Raw genomic sequence first — 12,977 nt, 5'->3', positions numbered from 1 at the left:
ATACTTTCACATGCAAATGATGCGCTCTAATGCTGAGCTTTAGTCCTTTTAGCTTTCACAAAAAAACTTTTCTGGAAAATGGACTATTTGTCTTGCCCATTGCTATGACAATGTCCACATAAGAGCTTTGCAAACGTAATGCTTTAGCACTAACCAGAAATTTCAGACAGCTGGATCCTGTTGATTGAGATGATGCTGATGATCCACATGGGGACTATTCTGCCACAGTTGCCCATGACTGTCTTGTGGAATAGTGTGGATCATAGTACTGTGTGATTTGTGAGGATGGTTCTGAATCAACACACCTGGCTCATGCATTGACATGCTTAATGTAAACTCTGTTGCTATTTCTTGGTGCATCAGCAGCGCTCCGGTGAAGACGATGGGACACTAAGCACATTTTCTGCCGGTGATAAAAGAAGGCTTTTACTCTTTGAATGTATCACTTGTGAATGTTGTTCATGTGGGAGCCAACTTGAAACGAATTCAGTTTTGGATGTGATTTACATCTGAATTTTAGATGCAGGAAATGCAATGACAATAAATATGATTTAAGCAAGATGATGCATTGACAATGCAAAGTCTGTGAAATTGAAGTTGATCTTAAAGATGTGTATGAAACTGTACATTTCTGATTCCAATGGACACAATAAGGGATTGGTATAATAAAGGACCCAACCGTGTGAAACTCATGTATAACTGGTACAAACAATCGAGTATAAATATGTGTGCCTTGAACAGACAAATGCATGCTGTCTGGATATGTCATGAACCACTTTAAACAATTGAGCAAAAAAAGCAAAAAACAAAACTCTGATGGAGACAGCAGGGTTAGCAAAGCAGAAGAGCCATTCATTAATCCAAAATAGTTTGGCTTTACTCCACGGAGGACACTTCATTTATTCTTTTGAAATCTGTAGTGTTCACAAGTTTGGCATATGAAATAATCACAAACAATGAATTATTGTGTTTGGAAGAGGGGGGGAACCCCCAACACGGCATCTCTCCCCCACAAGAACTTGGTTTCTATCTACAACTGGAACTTCGTCTGAGGAAGCAAAACCGGCCAAAAAAAGTTTTCATAGATTATAGCTTTTCCTTTTACTCACTCCCCCCTTTTCCTAACATGAACAAGAGAGCTCTGATTCGGGGGGGGGGGGCTTGCACTTTGGCTAAATGGAATCTTTCTCCTCACTCTTGGCAACCATGGGAGTATTCTTGTGCAGTATGACAAGGCTCTCTCTAGTCAGTGCTATATTTATCTTGTAGCTGAACACACATTTGCAAGAGCTTGTTCAATAACAGAAAGGCAAGAAGCCAAGGCAGTTCGGTCCTAGGAAGTTCTTTCCAGCATCCTCCCAACTCCAGGCTGCAGCGGCTGAGTTTCCTGGCGGCCGGGAAGAGTTAACTGCGGACTTGCAACAAAGGATGATCTGACTTGCCTGTGGCTTTGTCCAAGGCGAAGAAATATTTGATAAGATGGAGTTCAACAAGCTTCTGAGTGCATCAGGAGGACCGAGTCAGAGACGAGAAGAGGAGGCTCGTGCCAGTGCTGGAGGCACGGATGCCGGTGTCAGTGATGACCTGGATTTTGTACAAATGTATCTTACCTGTTTACCTGAGAGATACATGGAGGCAAAGTTTACGCTGACAGCATATCTGGCATGCTGGCTAATCTTGAAACTCTGTAAGGTAAGAGGCTGCTTGCAGAAGGCTGGAGGAGCATTACTAGTTAACTTTAGAAATGCAGGTCATTCCTGCTCCCTCTCTGCTGAGTGGCCGTTTTTAAAGGCATTTTTAAAAAGAAGGGAGGGTGCTGCTATGCTTAAAAGGCCTTTAAACGGTTGCCTTTAAATGTGGCATGCTAAATAACTGAAAAACATCCAAGGAACACTGCCTTTGATCTCCCTCTCACAGTGCTAAATAATAGCCGCTACCTAAACTTCTAACATCTTTCCACAATAGCTGATTTCCTATTGTAACTTTTTATTATGGTTTTTGCTGTATAGATTGTTGTATTATTGTAAAGTGTTGTGGTTTTACCCACTGTAAATCGGGTATATAAATACTTTATAAACAGATAAACAAACATGTCATTCTCTACCAAACAGATTAATGAATTTAGGGATATGAGAGAACAAGTGAAAAAAATAGCTATTCCTTGTATTTTTCAACTTTATCATTGTACTTATCTGGGGAGTCCTACATATGTCTACTCAGATGTAAGTCCCATCGAGTTCAAAGGGGCTTACTCCCAGATAAGCAGTTATAAGGATTGTCACCTAAATTGCTGACGGGCTTACAGAACACATGAATATTGAATACTGCAGAGATTTCTGTTGACCTGGAATGTGACAATATTAGGCCTGACTTTTAAAACCAGCTTGTATATAGTTTAGACAATGTGAAGTCTTAATAGCTCTGATGTAACCTCTAAGAAACTAACCTCTAAAATCTGTAGCAACAGAGGAATATTTAAATAGTTAAAGGAAAGAAAGGGGTACTTTAACATGTTATTAAAAGTCTCCTCTGGGACATTCTGATATTTGTGTTTTAGGGAAAACCTCAAAACACTGAAATTCAGTAGATATGGAAATAATAACTCACAGCTGCATAAAACTGTATATAGCATAATATTTGAACTTCCGAACTTCCATCCTTTCCCTTTTAACTTCCTTGCAAAAAAAGAATGGGGATGAACTCAAGATAAGGGGGGAAGCTAGTTCTTCCGGATACTTGCAGTGTTTGTTAGTCCTTTGAAATGTGGTAACACCAACACCATACATTTAAAACACATCCATACCACTTTAACAGTCATCACTTCCCCCAAAGAATGCTGGGAACTGTAGTTTGCTCCTCACAGAGCTACAATTCCCAGGACTCTTAAAATACCATGTTCTCAGGATTCCTTGGGGAAGCCACGTGCTTTAAATGTAAGTGCTTTAAATGCAGCCACTGATCCTGCAATGTGGCCACATCCTTATGCACAGAAGTTGACCGTGCCCCATGAACAGGCTAAACCCATAAGAGAAGAGAAAGTCCACTGGGTATGATAATGACATTCTGTGACCATCCAAGTGTCAGAAAATGACAGAAGACAGTATTTCTCAGATTTAATGAAACACTACTGTCTTCCTAAGTGTGCTAAATCTTCAGGGTCCTCCTGCATCCCCAATCACTTACAATTTCATTGGAAAGATTACCACCTGACTCCTGCACCTCCACCCACACTTTCTCCCAGCCTACGTCCAGCTCCTGCACCTGACCCATGGTGCCATCCCTCCCTGGCTTCTTCTGTCCTGCTCTCTTTCCGTGGCACTTCTTCAGCCTGAGGCACTGTCCACAGAGTATGCCACACGACCATGGAGTGCAGGGGAGAGGAGCAGCAGGACAGATGGCACCAAGGTTAGAAGGCAAAGCAGGACAAATGGAGCGGGAAGCTTAAAAAGTGTGCTGTACTCAACAGTGGTGAAATTACCTGCTCTGGCACCGGGAGCAGCATACATCTGGGGGCGTGGCTAGCGCGTGTCCCAGGGGGCGTGGCACACCACCTGCAGGGCGTGGCGAGCGCTGAGTGTCCCGGATGGCACCCAGCGTGGACCGTGCCCCTGCCCCCACCATTGTCCACCAGTGGTACTCCTGCAGCTATCAGAAATTCAGACTCCTAGGGAGATAGCCCTCACCGTGTAAAGGCCTATTTCCAATAAGATAAGCTTTATATACAGGGTGAGTATTTTAAAAGAGGCCCAGTGGAACATGTGTACTCTGTATCCACGGGGCCTCTTTTAAAGGATTCACCCTGTACACTGGGTGCTTTCAGGTGAGGGTTTATTGTGGGATTGGTGCTCCCCATGTATGCAGGTTTTTTGCAGCATCCACACAAAATAATCTGTATCAAAATGCAAGCCCAAGAAGGTTTTTTTAACAAAACAAAAGAAACTGTTGCCAGTGACCCTTTTGTGATAACAGGGTGACCCATTTGCACTATAAAGCCCTTTTCCGGAAGCATCTTGAGCCTTAGCTGTGTATTGGGCCTGGGATAGCTCACTTCGTAGAGCATGAGACTCGTCATCTCAGAATGGTGGGTTCAAGCTCCACATTGGGCAAAAGATTTCTGCATTGCAGGGGGGTTGGACTAGCTGACCCTCATGGTCCCTGTCAACTCTTCACTTCTACAGTTCTATGATTCTATAGACCTGTTTCCAATAAGATCAGCAAAATATTTTGTAGCCTCCTTAGGAAGGGGAGCGGGGCATACCCTAACCTAATTTAGTATTAGGGAGTGTTATTAACCTATAGTCTGAACACAACATAACTTCTATTTTATCTCTCTCCCACCCCCTAATTTCCTCCTACCCTATAAGATAAAGCCTAAGTGAGAAGCAAACCCTTGCAACGTGACTGCAGGCATGTATAGCTACGAAGACTATACTGTCTAATTATGCCTAACACAATGAACTTGCATGAAGGGCCTTTGTTTACAGTCTCCATCATCAGACTAGAATGAACAGAGCCATTGAAGAAAAGAAATGCAAAACCAGCTGCCTTTCGCAGCCTTCTGTTGTTCTCTTTTGGCAAAGAAACAGAGCCAAATTTATCCCAGGGGTGATTCCACTGAAGTCATCAGAAGGGAAAGTGCACCATGGATGAATTGGGTGGGTGTTTGTAGATGTTTGCTTTGCTGCTAGTTTCCTACCTCCCCCTTCCCCTGCCCCCTCCCTGGCCACCCTAACTTTTGCTATTTGTCTTTCCTTTGCAGAGAGCTTTGGAGAAAAGATGCTCAGCCTCTCAAAAGGTAGGATTTCATATCAATTATAAAATGCCACCAGATGCTTCTTCATTAACAAACTCCCAACCCATTCTTGTGGACAACTAACAAAAAGTTTCATCTGAAAAGTCTTAGGGCAAATGAGCTTAATTTAAAACAATTCTGGGTTTGTACATGCACTAAATAAGAAAGTTAGATTTTCTTTTTATTGAAACAGTGAAGTATATATTATAGTATAGACAATACATAAAGAAGATTCTATAATTACCAGTTCATTCTGAATATAGTTTACACTTACACACACACACACACACACACACAGCCACTGGTGTAGAAACAAAGCTATTGTGCAACCTAATATTTCACAAGAAGAACATTCCGTAAGATTTCCAAATTACAAAGATGTCAACCACATATCTTAATTCCAACTTCTTGGGTTCTGTTTCTACTGAAGTTTGACATCAATAACAAAAACAATGTCAATTTAAAATATGTGAACAGATATATTACCATGGAATGTCTCTATCACTGTTGCAGCTGAGCTTCCCTCCATTCCTGCATAACATTGGCTCTAAACATCCCTCCCCAATTAAAACAACAACAACAAGCTATTTGGACTTTACATCCTTTCCCTCCCTTGTCTTCACACAAAGCAGTTGGCAAGAGTGCCGACCTCCCCAGAGCAGATTCTTGCCAGAACGGACTAATCAATATTCAAAGGAGTAGGCTGCTCATTATGCAGCCATTGATTATCTCTGTAAGTTGCTCACTGTGCATTTTTCATTCTTCACTCTTTTCCTCCCTAACCACACGCCTAACTGCGCATGTACGCACACAGACGACCCTCCCCACAAGGCCTCCCTTTTGTATCCAGCAGGAATACAAAACTGACAGAAAAAAACCCCCAACAACCCATTCAACACCCACCCATTGAGGTCAGGGAATGGTATGGAAAAGGAGGGGTGGAGGGGGAGTAAACCCATCCTGAATGCAAAATACTCATCCTCACCTTCCACACAGAAAAAAATAAATAAAAAGCAGGGAAAACCCTAGCCCCCCTAATTCTAACAGTAAAGGTCAGTGTAGCTGATGGAACTGTGTTCTGGAAAATGAGGAATGAAGAGATAATGGAATATGGGGCGCACCTTATCTATTGCAGCTGTACTGAAATGCCACTGGGCTTGGATCAAAGCAATCCATTTGCAGCCTGTTTTGTGCTTCATCCAGCTTCCTGTTTCATTTGGGTTGCTATTGAAAGAAATGTAGTGGAGGCAGGCAGAATAACTGGCTCCTCGTCCTTGTGGTGCCTCCTTAAATTAAAGAGAAGGGAACAAGCGTGCTTTGGAATGATGAGTTGGTAGAAGGACAAACCAGGAGACAACGCCACACTGTAGATTTAAGGCATGTGGCTTCCACCAAAGAATCCTTGGATCTGTAGTTTGTTCAGGGTTCTGGGAACTGTAGCTTTGTGTTGGGGGGTAAACTACAGATCCCAAGAGTCTTTTGTGCTTTAAACGTATGGTGTGTATTGTTGTCCCCTGAAATCTCATTCCATGAATTTTGATGACAAAGTGTTGCAATCGTTTGGCTTTCTTTCCAGCTCAATGTCAAATGACACAAATGTAACTTTCTGGGCCATTGTTTTTTTAAACTTCCAGAATTATACATTTAAATCACAATCAGTTCACACTGTGTCTTGATCTCAATTCATATGTTAATTTAGTGCTGTGGGAGCTTCCATGCAGTCAAGCTCAATGGATTAAAAGATGTGACTTTCTCTGAATGTCCGACTTAGAAGATTTCACTTTTGATTTGGGAGGACAAGTTTTTAATGATGACCACGGAAGAAGAAGACAGTCAAAATACATTCAGAATTTTTCAATTTATGGTTGCATTCAAACTATTGTGTGAGTTCTTTGTTTCAGACGTTGCACTGAGAGAATGGAATATCATCCTTTGACAGAACAGATTTACTGAAACCTATTCTGAGATAATAAATTGCTGATAGCTGTACCTCTTGTTAACTACTGGAGATTGGATCCCCACTAAACATTAGGAACTGTCCTTTACTAACAAATGCCTTTCAAACAATATGCTTCAACTATGTTAGAACATATATAACATAGTTACTTTTCATGCCACTGTCAAGGTGCTGTTTGCAAGTCAAAAGGGCAAGGGAAGAGGATGCTGATGGGTTTTTGTTTGTTAAATCCAGCTCATTCAACATGCCCTTTCCTTGCAAGTGTTCTGCTTCTGTGCTCCTGCTTTCATTGTTTAGCAGCACTGCAGGCTTCTAAGAAGGATTGGTCAGCATTTTGCACAGTGACCTGGCACCAGAACCTGTAAAATAAAATGCTCTGAACTAAGCTGCTTAAAGTGCTCTGCTCATTCAATAGCAGCAAGCAGATTTATTGTCCATCACATCTAGATCTTTTTTTATTGTGTAACAAGTTAAAAACAATAAAAATCCATGTTTAAAAAACCCATTCATTTTATACTATTTCTATAGCAAACAGTACATGCTGTCTTTCTCCACAGTCAGACACCAGAGGGGCCACATTCTGTAATTCCAAATTACATGGAAACAGAGCTTTATTTAAGATGGGTTGAATAATAGAATCGTAGAGTTGGAAGGGGCCACAAGGGTCATCTAGACCAACCCCCTGCAACACAGGAATTTTGCCCATTGTGGGGCTTGAACCCACAACCCTAAGATTAAGAGTCTCATGCTCTACCAACTGAGCTATCTCAGCAGGTTGCTTTGGAACCTTCTTAGTTCTCTCTTGGTAAAAACAGCCAAAGACCACTCTTTGCTTGAACTTTACTAAAACCTGCTGTTCCAATTCCCCAAAGTTTTTCAGAATGATTTATGCCTATCCAAAAAGGAAGGGAAATATTTGTTTGCGTTTGTGTGCCTTGTTACTTTCATGGTTTTCACCACGCAGAACAAAATAAGTTTAATGCTCTGCATCCAGTTTTAACTGGTGCCAATTGTGGCAGTTTACTTTCTTTTCCAGCATCCAGGATAAGTTATGTTATTCACACTCATTTTTAAAACAAACTCTGTTCTGCATATTTAGCAACATGATTGCTCTGGTAAAAATATGAACAGATTGCCCTCTGGTGGCCAATAAAAGCACACCTCATCAGAAGAAACATTCTTGGCTCTGAAGCGGCAGGCTGACTTGTTTTTGGGGGAGACACCATGTGAAATGCCTAATGTTCTTGAATACTCTGCAGATTTGCTTATTTTATACTAGCAGCCTCAAATTTGGCATTGCTTGGAAATCCTAAGAAACCAAAGATCAGCGCAGTTTTGAAATCAGTGGGTAAAATCAGTGCAATTTTGAAATGTTTGCTATCTTGATTCAAAGTGAAGTCCAATTATATACAAGTGTAGATGACAATCAGTTCTGAGAATTTTAATAGAATTTATTTTGAGTGCTTAGTGTGGTATTCAACTAATTTTGTTCAGAGTTAACTTACTGAAATTAATGGACACAACTTAGTTATGTTTATTAATTTTTGTGCACCTACCATGCATAAAACAAAGTTGAATACCACCAATACCACCTTTAGATTATATTTTAAGATAATGAAAAGTTACCTCCCAAGTACAAAGAATGTTATGTTTCAAGCACAACTGGTTCATCCAGTATTGTTACTAATTTCAGTAGTCAAGATTGTCATTGCATCTAAAATGATTTATTTTCATTATGTAAACATTTCCTATTTCATCAGCAAGCTGGATAAATAAGAACAAGTATGTACACAAACATAGGCTTAACTCCTGTATTCTTTGCTGAAATACAAAGAGCACTGCCTAAAACGTTGGATTTCAGTGGCCTGTGACATGTACTGTCAAATCTGTCTTTTGCTTACCCTTGACTAGTAGAGATTGGAATGCATAAAACAGAGAGCCATAGATCTTTCCAGATATTTTAAACAAGTGTTTTACTAAGGATTCATCCTGATTTGTTTGCACAAAAATTAGGGGGAGGCTATATGACATCAACTCTTTATTCAACGTTTAGTCAGATTTGTTTATGGTGAGATAAAAGTCACAGCAACATGCAATTGTTGTTCCACATCCCCACTGCTATCTCCATGTGCACCATGTGCACTCCATGGCCCTTCCATCAGAGGAAATTCCCCACTTGAGCAACAGAACGTGAGAACAGCCATAAGGAGTAGTATGTTGACCTAGGTGGGTCTAGAGGTTGGCTTGCAGTCACATTCTACTCATGCCTCCCTTCTATGGTAGTCAATGCCCCCAGTGTCATGACTCACTGGCCTGCAGAGGGGTTCCGAACTGCGCAAAGTCCCTACAGGTGAGCAGGTGGATGAGGAAAGACCCTCATGTCATCAGGCTGAAGGCCCAAAGAGATCTAGAATCAAGAGGCACTTCCAGACTATCATTATTTTTAGGTGGGACTGAATCAACTACTGGCAAATTCAAGTTGTGCTATTTGGCGCTCTTGCACATCAAACCCACTTCCCTCCAAAACTGTGTGGGTGGGTGGGTGGGAAAAAGGAAAAGGATGGAGAACTATACCAGATGTTATGGATAATGCTTGATGCAACGTTTTACCTTCCTACAAATGAATCAGAATGAATGTTCAATAAATTGCCAAAGTCGTCTGACCTCCCAGAAAACTTCGTGCATGCAAATCAGGATGAATGCTCATTATACAGGTCATCTGGCAGTGACCTAGCTGTATTTATTGGGCTGGATCCAAACTTTGTCTTCTGAAAATGGGAAAGTTGCTTCTATCAGTGGAAGGTTTTTGATCCAGTAGAGAGATTCCATTGGCGGTAGAGAACAAGGTGACTTTTGCCGATTTCTGTCTGCCCCTGCAGACCCCAATGCCACCTTCCATGCTCAGGGGAGTCTCTCAACCCGCCGGATGAGATTTTTGGAGGGAACAAGGAACTTGAGGGGAAAGAGGGATTCTGCAAAAGTTGCCTCCCTCCTCCCACTGGTAGGAGTGAAATATGGATCCAAGCCATTGTGTGTTAATTCATAGCTCTTTCAGTAAAAGGGTGTCTCTTAGGCCCTTTTTATTTCTAAAAAAAATCTTTGACCTTTAGGTTCTCTTATTTGGTCTTTTGGTTTTAATTGTCATTGCCTTTTTATTTCTAATACCCTCAATTGTTAACCTTTCATCTTGTCTCCTTGCTCTTTCCTTATGGTTGTTTGCTCACTCCCTTATGTTAAATATTTCAAAGACACAAGGTCATATTTACCCTCTAATCTTTTCTTACCCCATCCCTTCTGGTTTGTTTGCTTGTCCACCAAGAATGTTGCTATTTCTCTTTCTTCTCAAGCTAGAGAGTTTGCTGCTATTTTTGAGCATCCTCTTCCTTTTTCTTCTTGGGTTTCACCATGAGCTAAGGCTGTGTACACATTTAAAACTCAACTAAGCCGTTCTTTTTCAAAGTGGAAATGCATCAAAATGCATTTATTTGTTTGTCTATTAAATTCAAATACTGCCCCTCATCACAAGATCTCAGGGCAGTTCACAGAATAAATCATTATTTTGTTTAAAAACAACAGCCGACAGATACAGGGTAGATATGGATTGTGACCAATGTTGTGTGTAAACCCCTTCCTAAACTAGTGGTGGGACTGCTCTTGGTGCACGATAAAGAGGAGTGTGTGTACACAACCAAAGTCTTGTTGCTTTCAGTTATCAACCATTGCCAGAATCCTAGGCTTCTTCAAGCGGTAACTACGTGTACAGGGCAAATATGTTAAAAGGGGGGCTCAGGCCTATGCATTTAGCTCAAGCCGGCCCATTTGTCCATGGCTGTCGTGGGTTTCAGGCAGGGGGCAGTCTCAGTCCTGCCTGGCAATGCCAGGGATAGAACCTGGGGCTTTCTGCATGCAGAACAGAAGCTATGGCCCTTCCGTCAGAGGAAATTCCCCACTTGAGCAACAGAACGTGAGAACAGCCATAAGGAGTTGTATGTTGACCTAGGTGGGTCTAGAGGTATTGGCTTGCAGTCACATTCTACTCATGTCTCCCTTCTATGGTAGTCAATGCGCCCAGTGTCATGACTCACTGGCCTGCAGAGGGGTTCCGAACTGCACAAAGTCCCTACAGGTGAGCAGGTGATATCATGCAAAAAGCCCACCTCACCCTCTAATGCTATTTCACACTAGCTGAATCCACACTCTTTGGTTGAATGTACAGTGGTACCTCGGGTTAAGAACTTAATTCGTTCTGGAGGTCCGTTCTTAACCTGAAACTATTCTTAACCTGAGGCACCACTTTAGCTAATGGGGCTTTCAGCTCCCGCTGCTGCCGCCACGCAATTTCTGTTCTCATCCTGAAGCAAAGTTCTTAACTCGAGGTACTATTTCTGGGTTAGAGGAGTCTGTAACCTGAAGTGTCTGGTAACCTGAAGCATCTGTAACCCGAGGTACCACTGTACTAGGAAATGAAGAGGGTTGTTTTTCTCCCCTCCTCCCCTCTTCTGCTCAGAACGAAACAAGAAATTCAAGGGTTACCATGTGACACCAGATGCCTAGAGCATCTCATCCTCCAGCCTTGTTGATTTAAGAGCATATCACTGAATGTGAGTGGGGTGTGTGTGTGAAATATCTCCCACCCAAGAAAAAAAGAATTTTGGCATTGGCTATCTTTTATGAGTGAGACTTAGAAAGAAAACATGTCTAAAATATTTGAGAGTGAGTTGGTTCAAATACGTACTTGCAGATAAAGCACTGCCAGAACAGACCCTTTTAACTCACAGTAGCCAATGCCTGGTCTGTTAAAAACTAACTTGAAACAAAGCAATGAATGGTGAGCAGAAAGTGCAGTTACAGTTGCCCGGCAATAGACAGTAGATGGCACAGATCCAGTGAAAGGGCGCAACCTGACATTTCTCCACCACTTTGGGCTGGCTAACAATATAAAGCAATGCTTGGGATTATCCCTGAATAGACCTGAAAGTTAATAGGCAAATGTAGGGGCACGGTATAACAATAATCTTCAGCCTCTGCATCAGTGCCATTAAAGAAAACGAAGGAAAATGCCAAAGACCCTAGTGTGGGTGTATATAGCAAATGCATGTTTTTCCATAGCCAACTGAAGATTTTGGCATTTTGTGATCAGAATATGAGCTGGCGGCTGGCACTTTCCCTAGGCACTGCTTGGCAATGTTGAAGTGCCCAGCCTCCCTGGAAAGAAGGTTTTTTGTTGGAAACCTTTCATTACCAAGGATTAGCTGTTTGGTAAACTTGGGTCTCCCATAATAGTCTGACGGGAAGTTCCATCTAATGAAAAGCTCATTGAAGAGCTGCTGGGAATGACTAGCTTGTGTCTAACTTGTTGTTAGGATTTCAGTACAGCGCTTCTCTCCCACTGTCCATTGCTCAAGAGGACAGAAACATGTTACGCAGTTCTATTAAGGATATTATTGAGAGGTTGACAACAAAGTCCAAAGATTCCACAGAGGATGGGCACTGGAGAAAGATAACGGGTTATGACAGGCAGTGCCAAGGCTGGGCTGTGGGCAGAATTCTGAGGTGAGCCAAGAGTGGGGATGGACGGGAAATTAATTCAGTTCACATTTAAATTCATTTCAGTTCCCATGAAATCAACACTTTCTGAAAGACTACAAGAACCAAAACACAGTCATCCTTTGAAATCTGAACTTCTCTGAATTTTGCTAGGCGGTTCAGTCAAATAATGTGTACAGAAATGCATATACTTGGGGAAAGCATCTGTAAGAATACACATATTTGTTAAACTAGTTTGGGAGTGTAGGTCCACAGCAGAAAACAGACCGAACAAATTCCTTCCCAATGCCTGGTCAGAGGCACAGGAGACGTATCAAGAAGTAAACTGGTAGTCAGGGCAAAGGAGTGGGTGAGGGCTGAAGGACAAACCAGGTAATGGGGTTGGGGAGCAAGACAAATGTCAGGACTGAAGAGCAAGGCAGGACTGGAGGACAAGCTAGGAGACAGCAGGACCAAAGAATGACCAAGAATGAAAGAAAGAACAGATCAGAGCTCAGGCTCAAACAGGGTTCACACTGAATAGCAAAGTCACAGTTGGGCCAAAAAGCAAGTTTGAAGGCTTCTGTAGCCCTTTGCGAGTCTTGCAAATCAGCTGTTTGCAGATCAGTGCCTGCAAACAACTGATAATCAGGACTTCAAAGTGCAGCACATGGATCTCTACAAGTGTTGATGATCCGTCGA

The 12,977-nt window shown here is 42.0% G+C and overlaps 3 protein-coding genes across 11 annotated transcripts in view; 2 read left to right on the top strand and 1 right to left on the bottom strand.

Moving 5' to 3' along the window:
• The window catches only part of KLHL6 (kelch like family member 6), a 252,558-nt gene that overhangs the window by 65,376 nt on the left and 174,205 nt on the right, over positions 1–12,977 (top strand). The window lies entirely within an intron of this gene.
• Positions 1–12,977, bottom strand: part of GPR148 (G protein-coupled receptor 148) — a 110,777-nt gene that overhangs the window by 59,765 nt on the left and 38,035 nt on the right. The window contains exon 3 of one of the 9 annotated variants that reach the window (XR_013987187.1): positions 1,486–1,584. The exons of 7 other annotated variants lie outside the window; for them this stretch is intronic. The gene's annotated coding sequence lies outside the window, so the exon portion shown is untranslated. Of the gene's footprint in view, positions 1–1,485; positions 1,619–12,977 lie in introns of those variants that run through there. One more of the 9 variants, XR_013987188.1, reaches the window with a different exon arrangement.
• ARHGEF4 (Rho guanine nucleotide exchange factor 4) overlaps positions 1,322–12,977 on the top strand; it is a 155,743-nt gene continuing 144,087 nt past the window's right edge. Inside the window, exons 1-2 of the mRNA XM_081008392.1 lie at positions 1,322–1,692; positions 4,760–4,795. Coding sequence (XP_080864518.1) covers positions 1,480–1,692; positions 4,760–4,795 — 249 coding nt within the window. The 5' untranslated portion in view covers positions 1,322–1,479. The remainder of the gene's footprint in view (positions 1,693–4,759; positions 4,796–12,977) is intronic.

Source organism: Podarcis pityusensis, assembly GCF_964106645.2.
Source record: "Podarcis pityusensis genome assembly, chromosome: 5".
NCBI classification, from domain to species: domain Eukaryota; kingdom Metazoa; phylum Chordata; class Lepidosauria; order Squamata; family Lacertidae; genus Podarcis; species Podarcis pityusensis.
The sequence above is the reverse complement of the archived record's forward strand: the minus strand, read 5'-3'. Positions and strand labels throughout refer to the sequence as shown.